Source organism: Mesoplodon densirostris, chromosome 2 (genome assembly GCF_025265405.1).
Source record: "Mesoplodon densirostris isolate mMesDen1 chromosome 2, mMesDen1 primary haplotype, whole genome shotgun sequence".
In the NCBI taxonomy this organism is placed as follows: Eukaryota; Metazoa; Chordata; class Mammalia; order Artiodactyla; family Ziphiidae; genus Mesoplodon; species Mesoplodon densirostris.
Window position 1 is genome coordinate 26,548,541 of NC_082662.1, and position 26,717 is coordinate 26,575,257.

At 53.7% G+C, this 26,717-nt stretch overlaps 5 protein-coding genes across 15 annotated transcripts; 4 read left to right on the forward strand and 1 right to left on the reverse strand.

The window, feature by feature from the left end:
- The first annotated feature begins 1,421 nt into the window (after positions 1-1,421).
- CCDC28B (coiled-coil domain containing 28B) lies at positions 1,422-5,780 on the forward strand. Of its 6 annotated transcripts, none has more exons than XM_060081706.1 (6): positions 1,422-1,488; positions 2,744-2,931; positions 4,074-4,240; positions 4,339-4,558; positions 4,782-4,804; positions 5,585-5,780. In XM_060081706.1, the coding sequence occupies exons 2-5, from the start codon at positions 2,768-2,770 to the stop codon at positions 4,792-4,794; spliced, it is 564 nt and encodes a 187-aa protein (XP_059937689.1). In that variant the 5' UTR covers positions 1,422-1,488; positions 2,744-2,767; the 3' UTR covers positions 4,795-4,804; positions 5,585-5,780. The 6 variants fall into 6 exon arrangements, with proteins under 6 accessions (XP_059937689.1, XP_059937667.1, XP_059937698.1 ...); XM_060081684.1 differs by having other exon boundaries at positions 4,359-4,558; XM_060081715.1 differs by lacking the exon at positions 5,585-5,780 and adding an exon at positions 5,353-5,575 and having other exon boundaries at positions 4,782-4,832.
- A 278-nt stretch (positions 5,781-6,058) lies between these two features.
- IQCC (IQ motif containing C) lies at positions 6,059-8,734 on the forward strand. 2 transcript variants are annotated; one of them, XM_060081746.1, is made up of 5 exons: positions 6,059-6,121; positions 6,543-6,686; positions 6,903-7,167; positions 7,401-7,519; positions 7,638-8,734. In XM_060081746.1, the coding sequence occupies exons 1-5, from the start codon at positions 6,080-6,082 to the stop codon at positions 8,469-8,471; spliced, it is 1,404 nt and encodes a 467-aa protein (XP_059937729.1). In that variant the 5' UTR covers positions 6,059-6,079; the 3' UTR covers positions 8,472-8,734. The 2 variants fall into 2 exon arrangements, with proteins under 2 accessions (XP_059937729.1, XP_059937720.1); XM_060081737.1 differs by having other exon boundaries at positions 6,074-6,121; positions 6,465-6,686.
- A 408-nt stretch (positions 8,735-9,142) lies between these two features.
- Positions 9,143-13,633, forward strand: DCDC2B (doublecortin domain containing 2B). The gene is given in 11 exon segments (XM_060118773.1): positions 9,143-9,167; positions 9,269-9,527; positions 10,452-10,503; positions 10,945-11,021; positions 11,263-11,394; positions 11,706-11,785; positions 11,788-11,810; positions 12,631-12,746; positions 13,146-13,263; positions 13,539-13,584; positions 13,587-13,633. Coding segments are annotated over 11 exon segments (975 nt in total).
- Positions 13,634-14,308: 675 nt separating this feature from the next.
- Positions 14,309-18,929, reverse strand: TMEM234 (transmembrane protein 234). 5 transcript variants are annotated; one of them, XM_060081760.1, is made up of 6 exons: positions 18,881-18,929; positions 18,443-18,594; positions 17,966-18,122; positions 17,573-17,656; positions 14,979-15,071; positions 14,309-14,695 (listed from the first exon to the last, which is right to left on the reverse strand). In XM_060081760.1, exons 1-6 carry the CDS (start codon positions 18,894-18,896, stop codon positions 14,601-14,603), a joined length of 597 nt encoding a protein of 198 aa, XP_059937743.1. In that variant the 5' UTR covers positions 18,897-18,929; the 3' UTR covers positions 14,309-14,600. The 5 variants fall into 5 exon arrangements, with proteins under 5 accessions (XP_059937743.1, XP_059937777.1, XP_059937767.1 ...); XM_060081794.1 differs by lacking the exon at positions 17,966-18,122 and having other exon boundaries at positions 17,573-17,612; XM_060081784.1 differs by lacking the exon at positions 17,966-18,122 and having other exon boundaries at positions 17,573-17,639.
- A 44-nt stretch (positions 18,930-18,973) lies between these two features.
- Positions 18,974-26,710, forward strand: EIF3I (eukaryotic translation initiation factor 3 subunit I). Its single transcript, XM_060089388.1, has 11 exons — positions 18,974-19,018; positions 19,106-19,198; positions 20,449-20,536; positions 20,835-20,900; positions 22,069-22,218; positions 22,306-22,433; positions 24,954-25,064; positions 25,176-25,265; positions 25,585-25,658; positions 26,175-26,267; positions 26,397-26,710. Exons 1-11 carry the CDS (start codon positions 19,016-19,018, stop codon positions 26,476-26,478), a joined length of 978 nt encoding a protein of 325 aa, XP_059945371.1. The 5' UTR covers positions 18,974-19,015; the 3' UTR covers positions 26,479-26,710.
- The last annotated feature ends 7 nt before the right edge of the window (positions 26,711-26,717 follow it).

Here is a 26,717-nt window from a genome sequence, read left to right on the forward strand (position 1 = left end):
GTACCCAGCCCTCTGGAACTCGGGGAGGCCCGGGCCCAGGGAAGCTCTGCTCCTGCCCAGTGGGAGGGGAAGGTAGGTAGGGTCGCTGTGTGCTGGCCCCGGGGCAGTTATCTGAGACTGCAGGGCAGCCTCCTGTTGCATCAGATGCTTCTCTGGGGACCTGAGCTGGGAGCCTCTGCCAGGTCTTTTGTTAGCTGCCCCATTGGTCTGGCCTCCTGGGGCGGCACCAGCAGCGCTGGGTCAGCCTCCCATCAGGCACGCAAGTTTCCCCCCTGGGGGCTGGTGTCCAGCGCTGGGTAATCACACTGGTTTTGCTCTGACCTGATGCTCCCCACACGTGTCCCCTAGGCCTGGGTGTGGGGAGAGGGTCGGCTTGATCTTGTCATTTCATGAGTGACTGAATACAGCCCTCACCACCTACCAGCAAAGAGTGTCTGGGTGCTGTGGGGGAATGGTGTTACCTCAGAAGACTACTGTTGGGACTTCCATGGTGGTTCAGCGGCTCCCAGCGTGGGGGGCCCGGCTTTGATCTGTAATCAGGGAACTAGATCCCACGTGACACAACGAGAGTTTGCATACCGCAACTGAAAATCCCACGCGTCACAATGAAGACCGGGTGCAGCCAAATAAATAAATTTTTTTTTTAAAAAAAGACTATTGTTGGGGGCTTCCCTGGTGGCGCAGTGGTTGAGAGTCCGCCTGCCGATGCAGGGGACACGGGTTCGTGCCCCGGTCCGGGAGGATCCCGCATGCCGCGGAGCGGCTGGGCCCGTGAGCCATGGCCGCTGGGCCTGCGCGTCCGGAGCCTCTGCTCTGCAGCGGGAGAGGCCACAGCAGTGAGAGGCCCGCGTGTCGCAAAAAAAAAAAAAAAAAAAAAAGACTATTGTTGACTTTCAGTAAAATGAATACCTTCCTTCAGGGTTGTTATGAGGATTAAATGTACGTAAAATGCTTAATAGGGGACCGGGACTCACTTGAAAGATGGTTGTCTTTTCTTGCAGTTTCTTCCTGCTGCTGCTGCTTCTTGTGCTTCTTATATGCCATATATGTATGTATGTGTGTATATATATATATATATATATATATATATATATATATATATATATATATATATATTCATTCTCTACCCCCCACCTCCTCCTCCCCTCCATTTCTGACAAAGCTGCCACCATTTGGTAAGGGACTGTAACTTCTCTCCAAAACTGATAGGAAAGTGAAAGAGTTTTTTTTTAGATTGCCATCACACAACCAATGTCATCACCTTAGCTCAGCTGGGGAGGTAAAGTCGAGTGAAAGGGACAGCTTAATAAATGTGGGGATGTTCCTCCCATCTTACTCCATCCCACTCTAAAAAAGGTCACTTTCTCTTTAAATGCAAATTACCTCCTGCGAGCTCAGCTTCCACCCTTTCCGTTCCCGAGTTGGAGAGAGCTGCGGAGGGCGGAGGGAACTCCCACGGAAGCATCACTCCAGACCCCAAACCTCCAGGTCAGTTATCCACTTCGGGGGTGGGTGCAGAGGCTCAATGACGCGGGTCTGATGCTCCATTTCGTACCCTGGCTCCCGAGATGAGCGATCCATTTGGCACACGGCTTTGGAGATTGTGGGAAATAGATCCCAGGTCGCCCCCAGCCATTCCTGGGGAGCCGGGGCCCCCGCTGCAGTTTTTCTATCGAGTCCCTAACTGAACCAAGCTGCTGCTGGGCCAGGCATTTGACGCGCTTCTGTCTCCCCTCCACCACCGCCCTCCCACACCAGTGCCAGCCAGCCTCGTACCAATTTAAATGCTTATGCCCCCAGCGCCACCGCCATCCCAGAGTGCGGAATCGGGCTTGGTGGTGGAAACTGGGAGTAAGCAGCTTGAGGAAACCCCGTAAAGGGCCTTCAGATCTCCTGGCGGGGGGGGGCCTCCGCGGACCTGGGGCTGAAGGGGCGGGGCCGGGCGGGAGATCCAGCGGTGCCAGCCTCGGGCGCAGCCTTTGTTGGAGGCCCAGGCTGCCTGCTACGTGCCCGACCACCCGGCCCTCTCTGGCTGCAGCTGAAGCCAAGCGGGGACTTCCTGACTGGGGAGGGTGAAGCGGCTGGAAGTCTGTCCCAGGGAACTTCTGGGAGTCTCCTGGTGTTTGCCATTGGGGGTGGGGTGGAAGAGGAGGGATGCCAGTGCGGGGAAACCACACTGAGCCCTGCCAGCGTGCCACGGCTTCTGCCACTGCTGCCCATGCTCAGGGGGTTACTGCCTGACACTGGGGTCTTCCCAGGTGATCCCATCCACATCTCTGTCACCTTCCATGCTGAGGTTTGTCAGTGTGTGTCCAGGTAGTTGATAAATAGAACGGAGCCGAGTTAAGACACTCGTAATCCTCAGCCGGGCTCCTGCCAGCTCACATCCACCCTGTCTCCCCCTACATTTCCTCTGCCAGCTCCGTCCCCTCAGCTACAGGGACAGGAAATCCCAGGAGCAGCAGCAGCAGGAAAATAGTGTCTGGTCCAGCCCTCTGAGGCAGGGCCTAGGTTTTCAGGCTAAAACCGGAAGGCAAGGAGGACCTGGGGTGGGCCACAGAAGGTCCTTCAAATACACATCTGTGACGCCAGCAGTAGATGCTGGCACCTGGCCTTGCCCATACTGGGCAAATGAGGGGAGAGTTAGGAAGGTCTAGGGGCCATTCTTCGCAGCTCTCAGGGATTGCTGGGTGGAGGGATGGCTTTGTCCCTCACTATCTCAGTGGGACTGCCTCCCTCCCAGGGCCTGAGGCCTAGCCAGCATCCAATGGAGGACAAGAAGAAGAAAAGGAGTCCTAAGCCCTGCCTGACCCAGCCAGCCCAGCCCCCAGGCACACTACGCAGGGTCCCAGTGCCCACCAGCCACAGTGGCTCCTTGGCCCTGGGACTCCCTCATCTGCCATCCCCCAAGCAGCGGGCCAAGTTCAAGAGGTGGGTACAGAAGGGAAGAGGGCAAGGAGGGAGGGACCCTAACTCTGGGCTGAGCCCTGTGGGCAGGAAGGTAAAGGGGGCCTTAGCCTACCGTTACTAAGCAGTAATCCATGCCTTCCCTGGGGCTCCTCCCACCCCCCACCGGCCCCTGAGAACTCGGACCCAGTTTCTACTCTCAAGTGTGTTGGGAAAAGGCCAGGTGGGTCACTGGGATCACACAGTGTGATGATGCACCTCAGAGCAGGGAGTGAGCAAACTTCCAGGAAGTGAGTCAGAGAAGGCTCTTGGGCACACTGGAGAGGGAGAATGTTCTAAGCTGAGGGGCTTGCCTGGCAGAAGTATGGTAGAAAAATATTGCCTGGAAGGTTCCAGGAACCACAGGTGATTTGGTGGTCCTGGATTGTCATGGGGTAGGAAATGGTGAGGGGATACTCGGGTGAACAACTGGAATTCTCCGCTTAATTTTTTTAATGATTGAAAATTTTCCTCCTACCCTATAGTGTCTGTGTTTGTTTCCACTACCCATGCGTTCTTTCTCTGATTACTGTGTTTCCCTGTGCCTTTGGCACCACCTGCCTGAGAGGCATGTTTGGAGATGGCCAAGTGCGGGTAGCTGAAGCTCAGGGCTGGGGCAGGGATAGTAGGAGACGCAACTGGAGAGGCAGTGGGGCCAAGCTGGAAAGATCATTCAGTGTTATCCCGAGGGCAATGGAAAATTCAAAAAAAAGGGTTTTTACAAACAAGAGGGGCAGAAAGATATTTTTGGAAGAGGTGAGATAGCTTTCATGGTAATAAGGGAGTAACTGTCCCCAAGTTCACTGAGGACCGGTGAGGACAAGTGATTCACCCAGGGTCACAGGAAGAATGAGTGAGGTGCTCAGACTGGAACCCAGGAGCCCCATTCCAGGCATGGTTCTGGATGTATCACTGGCAGAAAAAGACTTCTTTTGACCTCTCACCCCCACCCTCCTTCACCCACTCCCTTCCCTTTACCCATCCCGGTGCCCAGAACAGGACGAAACATCCATTTACGTTGGGGGGTGGATAGAAGGGTGAATTAGTGCATAGACAGATGACACAGAAGACCTGGGCTTACCTGGCTGCCACTCACCCTGTGACCATGGCCATGCCCACCCACCCAGGGTCGGCAAGGAGAAATGCCGCCCAGTGCTGGCAGGAGGTGGGGGTGGCTCTGCAGGCACCCCCCTGCAGCACTCGTTCCTGACCGAGGTGACCGACGTCTATGAGATGGAAGGCGGGCTGCTGAACCTGCTCAATGATTTCCACTCAGGCCGGCTGCAGGCCTTCGGTGAGTCCTAGGGGCGGGGCTTAGAGGGCATGTAGGTGGGGTTGGAGGGCTGGGTCTCTGGGGCGTGGCTGGGACCAGGGTCCCAAGCTTGCTCCCAGAGCTGACAGGTGCTGTCCAGGGAAGGAATGCTCCTTTGAGCAGTTGGAACACGTGCGGGAGATGCAGGAGAAGCTGGCCCGGCTGCACTTCAGCCTGGACGTGTGTGGAGAGGAGGAGGAGGAGGAGGAGGAGGAGGAGGAGGACGGGGTCACTGAGGGGCTACCTGAGGAGCAGAAGAAGACGATGGCTGACCGCAACCTGGACCAGCTGCTTAGCAATGTGGGTCAGGGCTGGGTGCTTCAGTTCCTGGGGGCACCAGAGGGTGTGTGGAGGGGTACATGCTTCTAAGACCATTCCTGGCCCCTGGGTGAAAAGCTGGGGGTGCATGGAGCCAAAAGCTCTGGGCCTCTCAACCCCCCACCAGAAGATGAACCCCAGAGCATCTGGAGTTTGACCAGGTGCCCCTCCTTACAGAAACTTCCCTTTCTCTCTCTGTTGACAGCTGGAAGATCTAAGTAATTCTATGTATCCTTTCTAGGGGACTTGACAGTGTGTAAGTGTGTGCACGCCTCCCAGAAATAAAATCAGCTTCGGCCTCCCCACCACCCTGCAGGAATCTTTACAGATAACCAACATCCTCACCCCTTTCAGTCCTACAGAATTAGCCACAAATTCCTCCTACCCAGGTAGAGGGTGCAGAAAGAATTCCCCAAATATTAGGAGAAAGAAAGGTGGTTGCAGGGCATATGTTTTACTTGCTTATCGAAATCACTGCAAGGGGCTTCCCTGGTGGCGCAGTGGTTGAGAGTCCACCTGCTGATGCAGGGGACACAGGTTCGTGCCCCGGTCCGGGAAGATCCCACATGCCGCGGAGCGGCTGGGCCTGTGAGCCATGGCCACTGAGCCTGTGCGTCCGGAGCCTGTGCTCCGCCACGGGAGAGGCCACACACACACACAAAGTCTTTGCAAGTACTTTAGCTGACACCAATCCATGACAAAGCTTGTCTGATGTCTTCCTATTCTTTCAGCACTGAACAATTCTTTTTACTGACTTAAATTATCTCCGCATCTAGTTCTATCAGAAGTAGTGCGTGTGCACGCTCCTGCATGATCTAAACCAAAAGCGAAGTGGGTAAGGCACCTAGCAAGAAGGACAGGTGAGGACTACAACCCCAGACCACGGAGCACTCCAGAGTCCCTGGCCCCCGCCCCTTTGCGCAGTCCGGGAAACTGAGCCTGTGCAGGTTGGGAAAATAGGGCTGCAAGGACCCGGGTCCAGAGCATCACAATCCTTGACCGGCATAGACAGAAGCTGCACCTGGCTGAGAACGCCGAGCCTGAGGAGCCGTCAGCTGTGTAGGTGTCGCACCCAGGCTCAGACTGCCCCTTCTCATTCCCTTCAAACTGTGACTTTTTACGGACTCGATTGGGTGTTCCGCGGCCCCCCCAGGTGCTATGGGGGAGGGGGGCGTTGGATGGAATTAAACAATAAAGAAAGAAAGCGGCTCTGTGTCCTCCCTCCCCTCCTCGCGCCTTTACTCGGCAGGGGCGCCGGGGCCCCAGCTCTCGCGGGGACGCCCCTTTGCAACAAGCTTCTGGTTTGGGAGGTCCCGCTCGGGGGGCTGGACTCCCCTGTGCTACTCTTGGAGTGGGAGTTGGGGACAGGTGCCAGCTGGCGCCCAGCCCCGGGCAGGAGCCGAAAGCTTGCCATGGAGACGATGGGGCGGGGCCTGAGCAGGCCAGCGCGGCGCAGATTGGTGACGCACTGCGCAGGCGCCGGGCGGGTTAGTTTGCGCCCGGATGGAGCGGGAACGGTTGGATCAGAAGGTGACAGCGCTGCAGGTGCGGGGCCAGGCGGGGCGGGCGGGGGTGCGCATGATTCCTGCCCCCCACGGGATCTCGAATTGGGACCTTTGGACAAGATCAGGCTGTCACGTCTAGTAACCTGCCCGCGTGCCCACCTTTGAACCTACCGACCCAGCCCCAACGGCCTGAAGAATGCGGGGACCCCACGGACACTCACGCGCCCCCCACTCCCACCACACACTCCTACGGGATCAGGGAAATGAAGGGAAGGGCCTTTAATCGACGAGGTGGATCCAGCCCAGCACGCTCCCTCGAACCCCCAGAGCGCCAACACACAGCGTCACCTGTCCTCTCCCCGGGGCCGGGTCCTCTCTTGCAGACCTCTCCAGGAGAATCCCCCAAGATGCCCCCATGTTGCAGTGATAAGGGTTTTCTTTCCCCTCGTGCTCCACACCAGGCCTGCGTCCGGGGCTTCTTGGTCCGACGCCAGTTCCAGAGTCTTCGAGCTGAATATGAGGCTATTGTACGAGAGATCGAGGGTGATCTGGGCACGCTTCAGTGGACTGAGGGCTGGATTCCCAGGCCCCGATTTCTCCCAAAGGTACTACACACCCTAGAGGTAGAAGCGAGGGGGAAGAGGGACCTGGGCAGGGGATTCCACCCTTCATGCTGACAAGCTATTCTCATTGGAAAAGGCAGCAGACTCAACCTCCTCACACCCCAGTCCTTAATCCTTATCAACTTGTATGCTAAATCGTGGCACCCAGACACTTGGAGGGTTTAGCCTTGGGGCTCTCATACCTTTCTGATTTCTCAGAAGGCAAAATCCCATCAGACCTGGAAAGCTGGAGAGAGGGTACCAAATCCAGAGCAGGAACTATGGAGCTGCTTCCCGTGTAAAGAGCCTGAGAAAGAGGCCATCTGGGAAGAGATGATGCTGAGGAAGTCAGGAGAGAGCTCAGCAAACTCAGGCAGTCTTCCCTGCAGAGATGATAGCCCATGGCTTCAGGATGAGCAGAGCAGGAGGACCAGGAAACCGAGCCAAGAGGAGACCAGAGACATGTCAAAGATGGAGAACCCAGGTACCTCTCTGCCTACATCAGGGCAAGCCCCTGACCCTCTCTGGGCGTCAGCTTTCCCATCTGAAAAGTGAAAGGCTTGTGCTAGATAAGCTGCATCCCTTTCCTTCTTCCCTCTGCTTGGTTGGGGCCAACTCATGGGTGGGCAGGGGGAGGGTGCCAGGGTCTAATGCTAGGCCAGTGCCCACTGTCTGCCCCCTCAAGGCTTTCTCCCTTCATTCTTCCCTCCTTCACAGAAGCTGCAGGTCCAGGACGGCCCCACAGCCAGACTGAGCTCCAGGAGCTCCAGTACCACCGCAGGCACTTGGCTATGGAGCTGCTGTGGCTACAACAGGCCATCAATAGCCGTAAGGAGGTAGGCACTAATTTGGAGCCCTCTCTGCACATTTAGGGCCAAGGGTGGGGGTTAGGGAAAGGGGGTTAGGGCCATGCCCAAACAGGCCCGCCTGATACAGTGTTCTCTTCTCCAACAGTACCTAATTCTCAAACAAACACTGAGATCCCCAGAGGCGAACCAGGCCAGAGACGAGCCCAGCTTGTGCCCAGGCCATGGGGGACAGGGCTGTGAGGAAGCTGGGTCACGACCGGGCCCACCACTGGAAGACCAGTCCTACAGAACTACTAGAGAGCCAGACCACATGGATGACTCCAGCTGGAGACTCAGATCACAACCCCAGAAAACCCCAGAAATACTGGCCACTACAGACAAAACCACTGCTGGGGCTAAGTACAGGGACCTGTGCTGCAGACAGGCAGGACCACAGCTGCCCACACCATGGGATAATCAGGCCATAGGGAAAAGGCTCACCAAAGAGCCAGAGTGTGGAGAACAGACCTTTGGAGGGACCTGCCTGCAGCTGACAAAACTTCTAGAGGACGAGGCCCACAAAGGCCTCAAATCTAGGGACTACTGTTCTGGAAAGGCCAGGACACAGCTGCCCACACTCCGTGAGGACCCAGACATTGAAGACAACTCTCCCAGAGGGCCAGGCCAAAAAGAGCCTGATTGCCAAAGAGGTGGGCCACGAGAGTTGGGCCTCTCAGAGGACCATGTCATCTGTGATGGGACTTCGGCAGAGCATGGTGGCCTGGATCTCTGGAAGACTAAACCACCCAAGGGCCGGACTCCCAGTGATAAAAGCTCCACAGATAGAGCCTCCAATGAATCTAGCCATGAAGGGTGGAAAAACCAGAGGACTGTACCATGGAGATCAAGGCCACCTGAGAAGCTGTCTTCCACAGGGTCAGACCACACAGGAGAGGATCACTGGAGGGGGCAACTGTGGAAAACAGGACCACCAGGCTAGACCCTGGGGAACCAGGGAAGACCAGCTTCCAAAGGGGGATTCTATGAAAGGGCAATGAGGGAGACAGGACCTCATTGTAGCTCCCTGGTACCAGCTCTACTTCCTGCCCCTGCCCGTGGGTACTGGTGGCTAATGAGGCCAAGAGAAGCTGGAGCACAGAGCTGGCATCAGTAGAGGTAGGAGGATACTTTCATCCTCTGCCTGTGGCTCAACCCAAATTTTGGGATAGGGAGCCACCTGGGGTGAGTAAAGTTGGGGGGCTGATGGAGAATAAAGGTTTTCCTTAGATTCTGAGCCTCGTTGTATTTATCTTCTGCCTCTGGTCAGGACAGACTCTGGGCCTTCCTGTTCACTTCCTGCTGACATGGGGCATCTTGCCCAGAGCTGGCTGGGAGCCACAGCCCAGGAGCAGACTAGCCGTCCTTGGGGAACAGCCCCCAAAGCTGATCTTCCTTTAAGCTCAGCCCTTGGGCTGCAGAGTGGCAGGGAGGCTGAGAATCCCTCGCTCCACCCAGTACTGGAACATCTGTGTTTCAGTGTGATCTCTGCCACTGCCTCTCTCACTGGGCCCCAGGCTCGCTCTTCATATATAGAGATCAGACCCACCTTACTCTTGTGAGGCCCCACCAAGAGCAGATTGGATGAGACCTTGAATGCAGACAGATGCGCCTATGGAGGCTCTCCCTGCCTTTCTGGGTGAGAGGGCAGGACTCCACCTCTGATTGGCACTGCTCCCAGCCCTGCCTTAGTTGCCTGGCAACAGCTTTGCGTCTCTAGCCGGGGACACGCTACGGCAGGTGGCAGTCCAGCAGCCAAGAGGGTAGTGGTGTACCGGAATGGGGACCCCTTCTCCCCAGGCCACCAGCTGGTGGTGACTCAACACGGCTTCCCCACCCTGCAGACCTTCCTCTGTGATGTGACATCGGCTGTGCAGGCCCCACTGGCCGTGCGTGCTCCCTACACGCCTTGTCACGGCCACCCTGTCACCGACCTGGCCGACCTGCAGGACGGAGGGCAGTATGTGGCTGCTGGCTTTGAATGATTCTGCAAGCTCCCGTGAGTGGGCTGGGGCTGGTCACAGAGCCTGGGGAGAGGTGATAGCAGTAGCAACAGCGTGTGTTCAGTACTTGCTATGTATCTCACGGAACACAGCAGTCCTATGAAGGGGGTGGTCTTATCCCCATTCTTTGGAAGGGGAAATCAAGATAGTGAAATAACCTACCTAAGAGCACATAAATAACACGTGGAGCCACAGTGCAAGTCAAAGTCTCACACTGATGTTCATGCCCATCCAGCCAGGACCAACCAGTGGGAAGAAGAACATTCTGCTGGTTGAGCCCCTTTTTCCAAAGGCTGTTCCTGATTGGGTCCTTACCACCACCGTGACCATCACCACCACCACTAAATACTCTAAATCCATCCATCACTTCCTCCCTGCTGTGTTTAGGCATCCCGTGCTCTCCATTAGGCTGGGATTATCCTTTACAGGGTGGGGCTATGCGTTCCAAGATGGGAGAATAAATAATTTGAGTGTCTGAGCTTCCAGCTCAGATCTGGCTTCCAGGTCCTCCTCCGCTCTCAGCTGAGGTTGCTCGCTGTAATGCTAAGGAGCCGGGAGTTGGGAGCGAGACAGACTTAGGGTCTGGGCTCTGTCACTTCCATGTTGCTTAGGTGAGTCACTTAACTTGCCCTCAGTCTCATACAAAATGAGATGAAACCGCACACCTCACGAATGAGAAGATTTCTGAGCTACAGGAGGATCTCGACCTTTAATCTTGTGGTTTGTGTCTGAGACCCCAGACTGGATATCCAGCCTGATACATAACCTAAGGCAGGTTCAAGTGTCAGCATCTGTTGACAGACTATTCCAGTGGCAAGGAAGACTTGGTGAACTGGGCCCCAGCCCCACACTCTGGCAGCTGCCGGGCTGTTGAGGACCCAGGCTCCCCAAGATGACAAGTGACCTATCTGTCCTTTCAGCTCTTTACACCCTAGAGGGGAGGATCCAGGTGGGAAGAGCAGCAGACTACCAGTAAGTCCTGGGGCCGACCAGCCCCCAGCCCTCTGTTCTCCCATTCCCCTGGGGGCTGCCCCCACTTTGGTCTGGGAAGTCAGGAGCCCTGGAAGCAGCAGGATCTGCCACTCTCCACACCTACTCTGGAGCCTTCCCGGGTGCAGGATTTCAAGACATTGTTGCTTGTGCCATTCCCAAACTTTTACTTTACTTTAGCTCCAGGCTATGGTGCTCAGAGGAAAGAGGAAGCCATAAAACAGAGGGATGGGAGGGGGTTAAGAATGTGACCTAGGGGAGGTAGAAGTACCCTTTGGTGAAAGGTGTGACCAGTCGCATCCCTCCTTGCCCCCTCTTCTGCCCCAGTCTGGTTTCTTTCCCTCACTCTACCCACCTTGGACTGACCTATCCCTGACAAAAGGCCTCAACTCGCTCCTGATCTGGGGGCCTGACGGGTTTCAGGGCCCTCCTGTGATTCAGTAGCCATGTGGTGGGGCCCTTGGACAGCGGCTACCTGCAGGTTCCCCCTGCTGTATCCAGTGAGTGCCCGTGTTGGGGAACAGGGGCAGAGATTTTTGTTTCAGGGAGACCAAGGGAAAGTGGGTGGATTTGTTCCAGGAGCCCCTGGCGACTGGGATATAAAAAGTCCAACATGCTTAATGGGTGAAAAACAACACACTGGTTCTTGGACCATCTTCTGGCCGCTGTGCCATCCTTCTTCCTCTCACACGTAGGTAGTTCTGGGGACCCTTCCCCTTACCAGGCTGCTCTTTGTCCCAGTGTGTTCAGGAATGGGGACCTGTTAAGCCCCCCATTTAGCCTGAAGCTGTCCCAGGCTGCCAGCAAGGACTGGGAAGCAGTGTTGAAACTCCTGACTGAGAAGGTGAAATTACAGAGCGGGGCTGTGCGCAAGTGAGTTTGGGGACTGTGGAGACCTGAATGTCCCCAAGGGGAGCCTCCCTGCTGCTTTTCGCTGCCCTTGAGGATGAAAAGGCAAAAGGAAAGCATGTTTCCCCAAATGGGACTGCTTTCTGTGCCTCAGGGAGAGGCCCCTCCAGCCCAGCCCTCGGAGCCAGGGCAGAGCCTGGGTGACTGGCCCTGGTGCCCAGAGGGCCAGCAGCCAAAGGGCACCTTGAAATAGCTGTACCCACCCCCTTGTAGTCTGCTGAATATGAAGATACATCTTGTTCACCAGCCCTTATGTACTCACCTCTCTCTCCCAGACTCTGCACCCTGGATGGGCTCCCACTGTCAGCAAGGGAGGCTCTGGTGAGTGGCTATTACTATGTGGCTGTCAGAGGGGATGGTTCAAGACCCTCCCCTATCTGGTGGCTCGTCCCTCACTGCCCAGGGCTGCTGGTATGTATGTGTGAGGTGGAAGGGTAGCAGGTTAGAGCAGAGGAAGCCACCCTGACTCCATGTCCTGCTCTGCCGCCTACAAGCCTTCTCTTTTTTCACTGCAGGCAACCCCCAGACCCAAAGTCCAGGCTCCACAGCCGGGGGTAGGTGAGGCAGGGGGTCATGGGGGGTGGGAAGGAAAAGGAGTGACTAGCTGAGTCCTCTTCCAGCTCAGCCTCTGACCTTATCTCACTGCATCCTCTCAATAATCTTGTCCAACAGAGATTATTATTCCCGTTTTCCAGAGGAGAAGCTGAAGTTCAGAGGAGTGAAGTGATTCGTTCAGGTTAACACAGTTATTGACAGGGGCCAGACCAGAAACTGGTCCGAAGCCAGCTTTTCTGGGCTCTGTAAAGACCTTCAGGACTCTGAGTCGCTGGACCTAATGCCAGGTTGGATGCTTGGAGAGGGAATCGGCATATCTGGCATAACAGGGTCCAAAGATGCTTATCAACTCCCCATCTTATCCCAAGCCTGAGCCCTCCCGAGAGATGAGCCAGTGAGCATCGAGTGGGGGGTAGGGGGATGCGGCCTGGTTTCACTGGGCATCTAGAATACCAGGCACTATCTGCCGTGTCCCTGGATAAAGCAGCCTGATGGAAGAGGGAGCAGGGAGGGAGGATGCAGGCTATGAAGATGGATGGCATCTCCTCTTCCAAGCTCCCACCAGGAGCATTCAAACCTGGACTGGGAGTGGAGAAGGTAAGGCCGGCCTGCACCCACGGCTCAAGCCCAGTGTTCCCTCCGCAGGCCCATGGCCACAGAGCATGGGCAACCCAGTCCTCTCCAAAGGAAGCCAGGCAAATTGAGCCATCTGCTTTTTATGCCAGCCCCCAGCAAGCTTTTCAGCATGCTCCCCACTCTCTTGAGGGGACCCAAGAATCCAAGGCCTTCTCTGCCAGCCTCTAACAGTGACATAGGATGGTCCCTGCTATGCTGAGGGAGTTCCATGGGGGCAGAATGCCCAGGTTCAGAGCTGGTCCTGACTTCAGGACGACTGTCTCCTACTCCCCCGTGTGCATGGCCAGTCCGTTGCCTCTTCACAGGGACCTGGTTTATGAAAAGAAGCACATGGAAACTCAAAGCCATGACATTTCGGGGGTGGGATTTGGAAGGGGTGGGGGTGGGGCCAAAGGCCTGCCTCTGAGCTAACCTGCCATCCTCTGAGGTCCTGGGTGAGGGGGAGGGGAGGGGAGGGGAGGGGGCTGGTAGAGAGGGTCAAGGGAAAGAATGTGGGGGCTCCTCAGCCTGGGCATCGGCCTGTAACTTCCCACATCAGGAGTCAAGGGAGTGTATGGGGCTCCCCATGCAAGGACGGAGACAGCAGGGGCCCAGGGAGTAGCTCATGATGAAGCCACCTGGACAGAGGAGCCCCTGGATCAGGTGGGCTGGGGCCGGGGCCGGAAGCCGTATGTTGGGACAGGAGTGCTGAGCTGGAAAAGGGCAGCTCTGGGTCCCAGAAACGGTTCTTCTCCCTTGTGATTGTGAGCAAATCTCCTAACCTCTCAGAGCCCGACTTCCTACCTTGTTGAATGAGAGGGCAGATGCTAATTTCTGGTCCCTTCCGTTCCTGGGGTGGGCAAACCCCAGGCTGAGGACTGGAGGCTGGATGTGGGGTGCTAATGGCTCCGCTCTGTGTGGCCTTCTGCCTCCTCCAGAGGGCAGCACAGGCAGTGGAAGAGGCCCTGATCCCGGACAGCCGGCCGGAGCTGGGGCAGCTCTCTCGGCCTCGGCTCCCGCTCCGCCATCTTGAGAGCCAGCAGCTTCAGCCGGGAACTGGGGACCGCCACTCTGAGGCCACCACTTATCCTCAGCCTCCAGCGGCCGGTTCTCGAGGAGCCAGGGCCTCCCCTGGGCTCACAGGGTGCGCTGCAGCCCCTCAGTCCCTCTTCTGCCCCTAAACCCACAGCCCAGCCTCCTTTCCGCTCCGAGCAGAGCAGCCCAGCCACAGAGGCCATTTCCTTATGAGGTTCTCTGGCCAGAGAGATGAGTAGCCAACGGAGCTTCAGGGAAAGAACACAAACTGGGGAGCGGGTCGTCCCAATAAAAGAATACTTACTAACCTCCATCTGTCTACTACACATTTATTACAGACTACTGCTCACCTGGCATTGCTCCATACGTTGGGGTCTGGCAGTGCAGGGGCCCATAGAGGTCGATCTGTTTGAGAGGGGCTGGCACCCGCCTCACGGGAGGGACAGGCAAGGCTAACAGCAAACTCCTCTCCCCAGCGTCTGCTGTTCTTATGCACCTTCCCCTCAGTTCCCTCCTCAGCCAGCCAAGGCTGAGCCCTGGAGCCCTCCTGTTTGCATTTCTGGCTCAAAGGCTGTAGCTGGCTCTCTTCTTGCAGCTGGACTTCTGCGGTCCACCAACCAGCTGCTGGGATAGTCTGGGTCAGGCACAGGAACAGTGGCAGGCCTGGGGCCTGACATGACAGCAGAAAGTGTGCTGCTGGGGCAGAAAGGTTGCTGAGGGTGAGTGTGAGTGTGAAGTCTCTTGTGCTAAATCCGAGCAGGTGAACAGCACGTGGAAGTTACAAAACCCTTTCACTTTTGTTCTCTTATTACGATCCATGAGGTAGCTATTATCCCAAGAGATGAGGAAGCTGAGGCTGGGGGGTGGAGGGGGGTGGGAGGGCTAAGTCCGCATGCTCACTGCCTCTCCCTCATGGCCCGGGGGCTTCCTGGAGACAGCAGAGCCGGAGGGTGGCCTTGGTTCACTCAAGGCGTAGATGGTTGCCCCTGGGTCTTGGTCACTGAGCTTGTGATGCAGAGTGCAATTCCTGCCACGGTGAGCACCATGCCTGCGAATGCTCCTGGGATAATGGGCAGAAATTGAGAGGCTCTGAGACCAGCCATGCCAGTAGGAGCTGGTGCAGGGCTGAGGGAAGGGCTCAGACAGGGTTTGTCCCCAGACTACCCAGGGGAAGGAAACTTTGATGGCCACAAGGAAGCAGTGGCGCTGAAGAGGAAAGGGGCAGGATCGGGGAAGTGCCTCTCCTCACCGGGCCAAGGGAGATGGCTCTGGAAAAAACTAACTAACCCAGGGGTGTCAAAGCCCAAGTAGTGGCTCCCCAAACTTGCGGTGGCCAGACTTACGTTTTCCACCAATATCTTCTCCAAGAGCCTTCCCAACAATCAGTGTAAAGATGATGGCCAGAGAGTTACTGATGGGCACAGCTAGGGTCAGATCTGGGTGATCAGAATGAAAAGAATCTCTGAGATGCAAAAAAAAAAAAAAAAAAAAAAAAATGCCTTTCTAGGCACAAAACACTTTCATTACATCATCAAGAGAGTCTTTTAAAAAGGGTATCTCATGACCCCATTTTCCAGATGAAGTCACAGCAAAGCTCAGGATTCAAACTCAGGTCTCCTGACTCTAAATTCAATGCTCCCTCAGGATTCCAGCATGAAGACCTGAACTATAAGGTCTGGGACCACCTTGGTTTGCTGGTAAGGATGAGATCTTTGCACTCAAGGAGAACTTCTGAGATCTCAAGGGCATCTGGACAGACAAGTACCCAAAACCCAAAGGATGCAGTAGCTATTAACACCAAACACATTTATCAAGTATACATTATGTGCCGGGTGCTTTGTGCACACATCTCATTAATCTTCACAAAAACACTGCAGGAAGAGCATTAGCATCATTCTGCATAAATAAAAGAATCAAAGGCTCAAAGACATCACATAAATTGAGGCAAACTGAGGGTTTAAACCAAGGTCTGCCTGACTTCAAAGCCTGTGCCCTTATTGAATCTATTTAGATGGATAAGGACAAACCAAAACTGCAGGTGAAGCATATTTTGTTTCTGTTTCAGCTCAGACTTGGGCCTTACGGAATTACAGAAGAGAAAAAATGTCAGCGGTAGGAAGCCAGGTACAGGACAGGCCCCACAAGGCTGGGCCTTAAGTATAGGTCACCACAGTCCAGGGTCTGTTCCTTAGTTTTGAAGCCCCGAGGGACTGACTTGCAAGAAACAAACTTCAAAAAGACTAATGGAGTTAAGAACACTGTTAACTTAAAATTTATTACACTTAAATTTTGTGCACCTAAAGCTTTTTAAGAAGATAGATTTTACGTTAAGTGTTCTTAAACACATACAAAAAAACAAAACAAAAAACGAAATCAGAAGCTGAGTTACTAGTTTACAAGACTCATAACTGCCAGGCAGACTGTGCATGTTGGCTTCTCAGCACACTCTTTCCCAGCCCTCCCAGGCCTCACCTGCTTCAGGTAGCGGAGGAGAGAACTGTGCAGCTCCTCATCCCCTGCGAGGCCCCACCAAGGCTGGCATCAGCCATCCAAGAAACTGACACAACTGCTACCTACTCAGAGCTCCTTCCTTAAGCTTTCACACTTTACATCGAGTGCAGTGGCTGCTAAAGTCTGGTTTGCAACAGTAGATTGGGGAGGGAAGCAGCATGGTACAAGGGAAGAGCAAGTGCACTGGAGTGAGGCTGACCCAGGTTTCCCTATGTCGCCTTGCTTAGGTCATTCAAACACTGTGAGCCTGTGCCCTACATGAAAAACAGTGAGAGCAAGATAACAACATCACCTTACAACAGGGTTGTAAGATGAAATATGATAACGTGTGTATATCCTTGGCTGAATATATCCTTAATAAACAGAGACCACTGTTCTGATTATTAGAATGGGTGGGCGTTAAAGGATACAGAGTAGGTGGTGAGATAATAGGATCCTAAAATTCCAATTTGCTCAAAACTTGGTAAATGGCTAACTGCAGTCAGCTGATCAGAGGGCTCAGCGTTCTGGGCAGCAGGGAGTGCCAGAGGCTTTCAAACTTTCTTGTAAATGAAGTCTTATGAGAAGCCCAAAATGTAAGATGAAAGCGGAGTGACTCTAATTGAAGCTGACGTGGCAGGTCTGGAGGTCGGCCTATCCGCTCACCCTCCTATGGCCTCTGAGGGATTTCCCGGGGCTATCTGGGACCCAAACTCCCTTCAAGTCCCTGGGGGGCCTAGGTGAGACTCCAGGAGAGGTGAAATTCTCATAGCAAAGTTCAAGAGCATAAATTTTAGTAATATGTGGCTTCAAATCCTTCTGCACAGACATGCAGTGGGACTTAAAGAGAGATGCAATAAGTTGCCCAAAGTTCTGTAACTTCATCTCCTAGGTGGAGACAATCATGCCTACTTCATAGGGTCGAGATGAGAATTTTTAAAAATGTGTAAAACTAGAACAGTATCTGAGGCAGTAGAGGGCAGTCAACAACAGCGGGGGAAAGGCAATTTATATTTATTGAGCTCCTGGTACAGTGTGCACCAGCTACTCTGCCGAATGCTTTTCATACACTGAATTTAATGCTCTCAGTGTTATGAAGCCAGTTGTAAAAAATCAAGGTTCAAATAAGGGACTTGCTCAAGGTTAGGCAGGTAGCAAGCAGTGGAAGCAAGTGTCAAAGCCAGCCCTTGGCACAGCAAAATGAACCTTCTTTCTTCCTCTGCCACTGCATGAGACTGCCAGGCTTCAAACCAACTCTCGTGCCTGGCAGCATACTCATAACCAGCCCACTGTGCCCTACTGCCCAGAGAAGAGGGTGCAACTCGGGAACCAGAGACGGTGGGCTCTCCCTCACTCATGGCAACAAGGTGTTTTAGACACCCTCCCCGCAGTGACTCTCCGGGTGGCCTCCACCACTAAGCATAGCAGTTCTAACCCAGAGACCCACCTGTTGATGCCAAGGTGAGGTAGTAGAGAAGGGAGCCACACTGGTTGAGGGAAAAGGGCATCAGGTACTGGAAACAAAAGAAAACTGCAGCCAGTGTGATTGCTTAACTGAGCAGTGCTGCCTTCTCTGAGCTTTGAGATATGCCTTTCCTTGGAGGGAGGGGTAGCTATAAGGGCCTAGGGCCTAAGCCCTCTGAAAAGAACCCTTCCAGGGCAGAGGGAACGTCACTGACTGAATTCCATGCCTTTGCCCTGAATGCCCTCCCCCTCAGCCCTGCTGGTTCCTATCCTCCCCATCCTGCAAGTCCCTGAATGCCAGTGTTACTCTCTCCAAGAAGCCCTCCCCCGGTCCCCTAGCTCCAGCCTCCCTCCTGTGAACTCACGCAGCACTTACCTGTACCTCTCTCAAAGCCCTTAGCCCTAAGAGGCGGTTGTGTGTATGTCTTGTCTTTCCCACTAGCCCAGACTGGCAGCGTTGGGGTCAGAGGTAGTTCTCCATATCCTGCCTCCCCAGGGCCAATTTGAGCCCTAAGCCCTCCCTCCGGAAAGGTCTGTTGGAGGGATCACCAATAATAAAATATTAATAATAGCAGCTGAAAACATCATAGATTTGAGCCCTAATTATGAACTAGGCCCAATGCTAAGTGCTTTATGTGCCTCACCTCACTTAATCCTCACAACTGCCCCATGAGATGGTTACATTATTCCCATTTTACAGATGAGGAAACTGGGGCTCAAGGCAGACAAGGGACTCATCCAAGAGCTTCTAGCGAGTAAGTGGTGGAGCGCATATTCTGACCCTGACCTGTTTGACTCCAGAGACCAAATTCTTAGCGGCTACCCCCGAGAAAGGGGTCATTCACCGACGCACCTCAGTATTCAAGAAGAGGGTCTTCGTCTCCTGCAGCAACTGCCGGGCCCAGGTCCGCTCATGAACCTGCTGCAGGTGCGAGGAGGCCCGCTTCAGCAGCGGCTGTGTGCCACCCCACAGAGCGGCCACCAGCACCAGAGCCAGCACCTGCCCTGGATGGAGATGCGAGTGACACTCCCCGCCACCCGCCGCCCCACCGCACGGCCCCAGCCCTCCTCCGGCCTCCCGTCCCCAGACCGCCGCTCCCACCGCCCTTCTTTGCTCTCCAACGCCCCGGGTGTGACTGGCGGGTAGGACAGACCCCGGGAGGCCGGGGAGGTGGATCCAGGAGCCCAGGTTCGGGGTTGCAGCAGTGGTCGGGGTTAGGTGGTGGAGGTGGAGTAGAAATGAATTCCGGGTGGGAGTCTGGAAGCCTGGGGAGGGGCGGGGCCCGCCTACCCAGGGTCGCCGCCATGGCAACGCCGCTCCTCTCCAGTTCCGGGAACGAAGGGGCGGATACCCGTAATCCGGAAGTGGTGCCAAAGCCTCTTCCGGTTCTGCTGCCGTTGCGTTTTTCCTCGCGTCACCGCCGGCATGGTGAGTTCCCCTGAGTTAGAGTTGTTGCCCTAGGGGTCCGGGCCGAGGCCGATTCTGGGCGCTGACACTCCCGTCCTGTCCCCACAGAAGCCGATCCTGCTGCAGGGCCATGAGCGGTCCATTACACAGATTAAGTACAACCGCGAGGGAGACCTCCTCTTCACGGTGGCCAAGGACCCTGTGAGCGTCGGCCGGAGGGCGGGCCGCTGGGACAGTGCGGAGGGGGCCCGGGAGGGGGCGAGTTCATTCTGCCGGGGCGAAGGGTGGACAGGCCAGTTTTGCCGCGAGAGAGAACCCAAAGAGCGCCCCATTCTGAGAAGTAGAGAGAGACCATCCCGGGATTAGGAGGGCGAGAACATTAAACCTGGATAGGTGGGAAAGGACTCAGTTGTTGGTAGAAGGAAGGACTAGCCGGGGAGAAGAAAAGCAAGGGACCTTGTGGAAGGGGAAGGGGGACGAGGGTCAGCTTGCTCAGGGGGCGGAGAGACCACCATTCTGGGGAAGAACAAAACTATTCTACAAGGATAGGGTAACAGACCACCTGAAGAAAGGGAAAGTTGATCCTTGGGTGGCGAGGGACACAGAGGCCTTAATGAAGATGTCCCTGGTATCATTTCAGTCAGCCCTTTCCTGCCGCTCACTGACTACAGACAGCCCCTCACAGTACTGCCTTTTGAGGCACCTCCATATGGAGGAAGTTAACTCGAGTGGCTAGAAGTGAGGGCTCTGAAACCAAACAGACCTGATTTGAATCCTGAGTGCTGCGTTCACTAGCAGTGTGACTTTGAGCATGTCGTTTAACCTTTATAAACTTAAAGTGTCCCTTTTTGCAAAATAGTGCTGCTTTCTGGGGTTGTCTTTAAGATTAATGAGATTATTCAAGTAAGGAGCTTGTGTGTGAGTGCCTAATTAATGTTAGTCACTTATATTTTAAATTCCTTAGACAGTATTTTATTGGAGCTACCCTTTGAAGAAGGCGTTACTGTCCTGACCATTTTACAGATGGGAAAACTGAAGTTCAGAGGGGAGAAGCACTAATTTTGAGATAATACAGAGCAGGGATGGGAAGCCAGGCTTTCCTACTACCAGCTGCTCCCATTTGGACAGAACACCAAAGCTACTGTTTTGCTAGGCTGGCACCCGACTTGACCTTTTATTTTTCTGAGGGTTTAGGAGTCTGGGAAAGGGCCGGTATAGTGGCAAATGGAGACTTTTTGCAAGCCTCCTGACTCCCTTGCTTCTTACTTGCGGGAAGGAGGAGAATCCAGGAGTTGGTCTTTTTACCAGCAACCTGCTGTTTCCCAAGAGATGAGCAGGAGAGGGCAGAATCTGGCCTGGGTAGAGGCTGCTGGGGGCTCCTGGGGCAAAATAGGAGGCCGTTGCTCTGCCTGAGATGCCTATCATCCTGTCATTGTCATTGACACCTCCAGATCGTCAATGTATGGTACTCTGTGAATGGTGAGAGGCTGGGCACCTATATGGGCCATACCGGAGCTGTGTGGTGTGTGGACGCTGACTGTATCCTTGTCTTTGCTCTGAGTCTGTGCTCCCAGGGTCTGCCAGCAATGGAGAGGCTGCTGACTTGGAGTTGGGAGTTTGGCTTGCTCTTGTGGGTCTAGAGAATGATGCTACCTACCTCCTTGGTCTGTTCATTGGTTGGGGGAGCATTTAGGACAAGTTCCAGTTCTGGATGAGGAGGTTAGGAGGAGAGAAGAAGGAAGGCTCTCTGGTGCTGAACAGGTAGGTGATTCAGTTGGCCTTCCAAGAGGACAAGGGCTCAGGTGAACTCTGTCATGCTTCTTAACACCCTCTTCAGGGGACACCAAGCATGTCCTCACCGGCTCAGCTGACAACAGCTGTCGTCTCTGGGACTGTGAAACAGGTAAGCCTGGATCCTTCACTTTTACAGCAAACAGTGAGGACCTACAGGTTCTGGGGAAATAAAGATAAATCCAGAGATGGTTCTTAGTCTAGGGAAAAAGAGACAGACAAGAAAATAAAGAAGACAGAGGAGAAAAGAGGCATACGGTGAGACATAATCCATGTTAGAGGAAGCAAAGAGCACTGTGGAAGGCCGGAGGGGGGCAACTGAATGCCTGGAATGGGGGTGGGAACAGCCTGGGAAGGTTTCCCAAAGTAAATGTCATATGAACTGGGGCTTGAAGGATGAGAAAGAGGTCATCGCTCTGGAACATGCAGGAATGAAAGCAGGACAAATATCATATCCAAGCCATCTGATCTGGCGGGAGTTCCTGCTTCTTGGGGGGTGAAATAGATAGCAGTGGGGAAACTGAGGCAGGCTAGGGCCAGAACAGGCCTTGCATGCAAACTCAGGAGCGTGGCTTTGTTCTGTAGGATTTGGCATGCCGTGGAGGTCCCTGAGCAGGGAAGAGCGTGTTTAGCTTTAGCAAGCGCAGGTAGCAGTGGGGAGCGTTGGAGGAACAGACAGAAGACAGGGGAGCCTATTAAGCTGCTCCATTTAGTAAATGTTTACTGGTAATCCAGATCTCTCCCAGGTCTTTGCTGGGCACTGGGGACACACAGAGAAATTAGAGCAGGACTTTGCTGTGGAAGAGTGCATTCTGAGGCAGGGACAGATAGAATGCAGTCCACTGTGAGTGCCACAGTGGCAGGTGTCTGAGGAGGGACTGTGGGGAGAAGTTAAAAGACTTGAGCCAAAGCACAGCAGTGAGGAAAAAGGGCGGGGGGGGGGAGGGCACTAGAGTTAGTAGTGCAGGAGAAACAGTGCAGTGTGACGATAGGCAAGTGTATTTTTTTGTTTATTTGTTTTGCTTTTTAAAAATATTTATTTATCTGGTTGCACCAGCTCCTTAGTTGCAGGACGTGGGCTCCTTAGTTGTGGCATACGAACTCTTAGTTGCAGCATGCATGTGGGATCTAGTTCCCTGACCAGGGATAGAACCCGGACCCCCTGCATTGCGAGCGTGGAGTCTTATCCACTGTGCCACGAGGGAAGTTCCAATAGGCAAGTGTAGAGAGAGTCCTCCCTGCAGTGGGCAAGGGCTAGCCCACACTCTGCCTGTCTCCAGGGAAGCAGCTGGCCCTACTCAAGACCAATTCAGCAGTCCGGACCTGTGGCTTTGACTTCGGGGGCAACATCATCATGTTCTCCACGGACAAGCAGATGGGCTACCAGTGCTTCGTGAGCTTCTTCGACCTGCGGGATCCGAGCCAGATTGGTGAGCCGGTGCTGGGGCTCAGGACTAGGGTTGAGGTGAAGGGCTCGACACCAGAGCCCAGGGCCTGACATCTGCTGCCCCACACAGACACCAACGAGCCCTACATGAAGATCCCTTGCAACGACTCCAAGATCACCAGTGCCGTTTGGGGACCACTTGGCGAGTGCATCATTGCAGGCCACGAGGGCGGAGAGCTCAACCAGTATAGCGCCAAGGTAAGGGGGTGGGTGAGGCCTAAGCCCATCAGAATGATTCTCTTTGAGAGGCAGGATAAGCCCAGTGGTTAAGAGGGCTGGATTCAAATACAGATTTCACCCCTTTCTCATTGTGTGATCTTGGGCATATTACATAACTTCACGGAGCCTATTTATCTGTAAGATGTTTCAAGGATCAGATGACATCAGGTGTTTGAAAAACTTGTCATAAGAGTACTCAGGATATGTTACTAATGCTCACAATTAAGCATTCTCCTGCCACTGCTGAGTGCCAGGCCCCATGCTAGCCTCCGAGGACAAAGAAGTGAATCAGACATGGGCCCTGCCCTGGGGGAGACAGACTGGCAAACAGCTAGCACATGGGTCAGATTGTGAGTTTTGCCACCACAGAGGTCTCAGCCAAGTACAGAAAGTGCCCTCTGTCACAGAGGAGGTGGCATGTACATTAATCTGTGAAGAATAAATGGAGCTTCAAGCTGGAAGAGAGGGACCAGGACTAGATAGTTTGCGGGTCAGGAGACAAAGGAGTTGTAATTTTCCCTTAGGCAGGAGGTAATCTTCAAATGGTTATGGATGATCAGGTTTTCTCTTTAGAAAACTCTCACAGGCTAGTTTGGAGAATGGACATAAACTAGGCAGTAGTCATGGGGATGTGGACTACCTGACGGTCAGGAGACATTCAGAGGTGACTGATGAGATGGAGGGTTAGGAAGGGGGTAAAGTCCAGGCTGTCTCGGATTTCCGGTGTGGGTGCCTGGGTTTCTGAAGAATACTGGACTATAAGACCATAAAGATTAGTCAGTCACTCAACAAGCACTGACTGTGGTCCACTAAAGTACCAGGCCTACCTGTAGGAAGGGAATGGGGACCAAGGGCAAAGACATAAATAACGCTTGATGATAGCAAACAGTGAGCTGATCTGTGCCCCCAGGTAGGCCTGACTGCAAAGCTGGTACTTGTTCCCTGAAATGTAAGAGCCAGATACGTCCCTGCCATGTGTCCAAATTAATGGAGGAGACAGAAATACATTCTTCCCTCAGAATAGGTGAAAGTAACTCAGGAAAGGAAATGACAGTCTTCTGAGGGTCTGTGTTTGAGGCCCAATGCTTGAGGCCTTTTAGTCATCTAACAAATGTTTACAGAGCACAGTCCAGGTGCCTGTCATTCAAAGTCAAGTAAGACCCAGTCCCAGTATCCTTACAGTGACCCTGAGGGCTTTTTTTTTTTTTTGGCCACGCCATGCAGCTTGTGGGATCTTAGTTCCCGGACCGGCAGTGAGAATGCCAGTGAGAGGCCGAGTCCTAACCACTGGACCGCCAGGGAATTACCCCTGGGGGCTTGTTTTCTTTTAATTTATTTAATTTATTTATTTTTGGTTGCGTCGGGTCTTCGTTGCTGCGCATGGGCCTTCTCTAGCTGTGGAGAGTGGGGGCTGCTCTTCGTTGTGGTGCGTGGGCTTCTCATCGCGGTGGCTTCCCTTTGTTGTGGAGCACGGGCTCTAGGCGCTTGGGCTTCAGTAGTTGTGGCTCGCAGTCTCTAGAGCGCAGGCTCAGTAGTTGTGGCGCACAAGCTTAGTTGCTCCAAGGCATGTGGGATCTTCCTGGACTAGGGCTCGAACCCGTGTCCCCTGCATTGGCAGGCAGATTCTTAACTACTGGGCCACCAGGGAAGTCCCCCCTCAGGGCTTTTAATAATCTTGTTTTCTAGATAGAGAAATTGAGACACAGAGAAGTTTTGTTTGTTTGTTTTTGGCCACGCTGCTGGGCTTGTAGGATCTTAGTTCCCTGACCAGGGATTGAACCCGGGCCCTTGGCAGTGAAAGCGCAGAATCCTAACCACTGGACTGCCAGGGAACTCCCACAGAGAAGTACTTTTAAGGGCAGACTCTAAAACTCTGTACTACATAGTCTAGCAGGTTCTTTTAGTGGGAAGGGAAATCAGGAGATGAGACGGCCTTTTGAAAAGACCTAAGAAAAGGATGGACGAGCAGTGGTCCTCGTGAACTGTGACCAAGACCCTACGAGGGAAGGAGATGCGAGCGGATTCTGCCTCTTACTTGTTTTAGGATCTCCAGTCACACCACCTCTCTGAACCTTAGTTTCTTCCTTTTAAAATTTCTGTTAAAATACCTACTTCATAGGATTGTTGTGAGGATTAAAGGAAATAGGTGTCGCTAAGTGCTTAGCACAATGCTTGGCAAATAGTAGCCATTCAATAAATATTTGTTGGAAGGATTAAACAGAAACTTCTCTACTGTTAACATGATAATTAATTAATAGGTCTGTAGATTTGTCACCATAAGTGTGTGTTTTCCTAGGTAGACTAGCAGTGTTTGCAAAACCTGCACGCTTGGGCCAGGTTGGGCTTGGGAGTGGGAGTAAATGTTGATTCAGGGGACACCGAGGCAGGCCCAACGCAGACCCCTCCCCTTCATGGGACAAGAAACACTCCAGAACCCTGGCTGAGCATGGGGTGGTGAGGATCCGGTTGGTCAGGGCCTCACTCTTCTTCCTTTTGCAGTCTGGGGAGGTATTGGTGACTATTAAGGAGCACTCCCGGCAGATCAATGACATCCAGTTATCCAGGGACATGACCATGTTTGTCACTGCATCCAAGGACAACACAGCCAAGGTGAGCCCGGGCAAGGGGTCTGGTGGGGCTGATCCCCCCCTCCAGCCTGGCTCTCGACTTCCCCCCAAGAAGGCTCCTTTCACACATTTCTCCCCTGCCTTCTCTCTCTAGCTCTTTGACTCCACAACCCTTGAACACCAGAAGACCTTCCGGACAGAACGTCCCGTCAACTCAGCTGCCCTCTCTCCCAACTATGACCATGTAAGGGATCCCACCCGAGCTTCTTGCTAAAGCCTCAGAATGTTTCCAGGATCTAGTTGTTTGTCTAGCAATTAAGAAAAGATCTCTGGGGGAAAATGGTGTCAGGCAGAGAGGAGAGTCTCAGAGCAGCAACAAGGCTGAATGATGGGGAAGCCCCAGGGGACAGGGTAGGAGGTGGCTGAAGGATGTTTGTTCCTTACCCTTAATATATTCCTAGTCTGATGTGGGAGATAATTAAAAGCTTATGGGGTGGGGGGAGAAAACAGAAAATGGATTTGCCTGCCCTTTGGGCCTGTCTAGAGTTTCTTCTTCCCTTCAGGTGGTGCTGGGCGGTGGTCAGGAAGCAATGGATGTAACCACCACCTCCACCAGGATTGGCAAGTTCGAGGCCAGGTAAAGGGGGAAGGAGCTCTTCCAAACTGAAACTTCGTGAAGTGTCTTCATGATGGACACAAACCATATAACTGAAGAGACTTCCCTTAATTCACTGGCTGCTAGGAAGTGCAGCCAGATTTGTGGCCCTCCTGTGACAAGTGTATAACATAGCAGTTAAGAGCATGAACTCTTGGGCTCGCTCTGAAGCTCCACACATCACTGTAGTCCTCTGTGCCCAATAACCCTTGACTGTATAACGAGGACAATGATAATATACTTACCTCATAAAACTGTGCAGATTAAATAAATGACTTAATAGTTGTTAAGCTCTTAGAGCACTGCCCAGCACATAGGAAGGAAGACGTTTGGGTCCAATCTTCCCCCAACTTTGTCTTGTTCTGTTCACATTCATTGCCCCTTTTCCCAGTTCCCCCACTTTACAGTTTGTGTTTGGGGAGTGGTACCTGTCGACATGTTTTGGAAGGAGATGGAAAATGAATGAACTGTCACTTCCCACCCCGCTCTCTCCTCCAGGTTCTTCCACTTGGCCTTTGAAGAAGAGTTTGGAAGAATCAAGGGTCACTTTGGACCTATCAACAGTGTTGCCTTCCATCCTGATGGCAAGAGGTAGGGCCCAGTGAAGGGAGCTGAGCTCAGCCCTGGTCTGCCCGCCTCTGCCCCTTTCCCATGCCCTGCCCCCTAGGCCTGCCTCCCCCAGGGCAGGCCTCTGACCGGGCCCTGCCTGTCTCTTTCCAGCTACAGCAGCGGCGGAGAAGATGGTTATGTCCGCATCCACTACTTCGACCCACAGTACTTTGAATTTGAGTTTGAGGCTTAAGAAGCCGGATCTCTGGGAATTCCCTGGCTATCCAGTGATTAGGACTCCGAGCTTCCACTGCAGGGGGCATGGGTTCTGTCCCTGTTCGGGGAACTAAGATCCCACATGCCACATGGCGTGGACACACACACACCACAAAAAGAAGCCGGATCTCCATATGGGCCAGGTTCACAGAAGGCTTTGGACTCTGAGAAATAAATTAGTTTGGAAATAAATGGTTTCTGGTCAGAAATTTCGTC

Excerpts from the sequence above, each read along its gene's own strand:
- CCDC28B (XM_060081684.1), top strand. The coding sequence starts at position 2,768 with ATGGAGGACAAGAAGAAGAAAAGGAGTCCTAAGCCCTGCCTGACCCAG. Across the intron at positions 4,559-4,781 it reads TGGACCAGCTGCTTAGCAAT|CTGGAAGATCTAAGTAATTC; the intron begins GTGGGTCAGGGC and ends CTCTGTTGACAG. Across the intron at positions 4,805-5,584 it reads GAAGATCTAAGTAATTCTAT|ACAGAAGCTGCACCTGGCTG; the intron begins GTATCCTTTCTA and ends TGACCGGCATAG.
- IQCC (XM_060081737.1), top strand. The coding sequence starts at position 6,080 with ATGGAGCGGGAACGGTTGGATCAGAAGGTGACAGCGCTGCAG. Across the intron at positions 7,168-7,400 it reads GTCAAAGATGGAGAACCCAG|AAGCTGCAGGTCCAGGACGG; the intron begins GTACCTCTCTGC and ends CCTCCTTCACAG. Across the intron at positions 7,520-7,637 it reads CCATCAATAGCCGTAAGGAG|TACCTAATTCTCAAACAAAC; the intron begins GTAGGCACTAAT and ends CTTCTCCAACAG.
- TMEM234 (XM_060081760.1), bottom strand. Across the intron at positions 18,123-18,442 it reads CCCTCTTCTTGAATACTGAG|ACCTTTCCGGAGGGAGGGCT; the intron begins GTGCGTCGGTGA and ends TCCCTCCAACAG. Across the intron at positions 15,072-17,572 it reads CCTCACCTTGGCATCAACAG|ATCTGACCCTAGCTGTGCCC; the intron begins GTGGGTCTCTGG and ends CTGATCACCCAG.
- EIF3I (XM_060089388.1), top strand. Across the intron at positions 22,434-24,953 it reads TCAACCAGTATAGCGCCAAG|TCTGGGGAGGTATTGGTGAC; the intron begins GTAAGGGGGTGG and ends TTCCTTTTGCAG. Across the intron at positions 25,659-26,174 it reads ATTGGCAAGTTCGAGGCCAG|GTTCTTCCACTTGGCCTTTG; the intron begins GTAAAGGGGGAA and ends TCTCTCCTCCAG.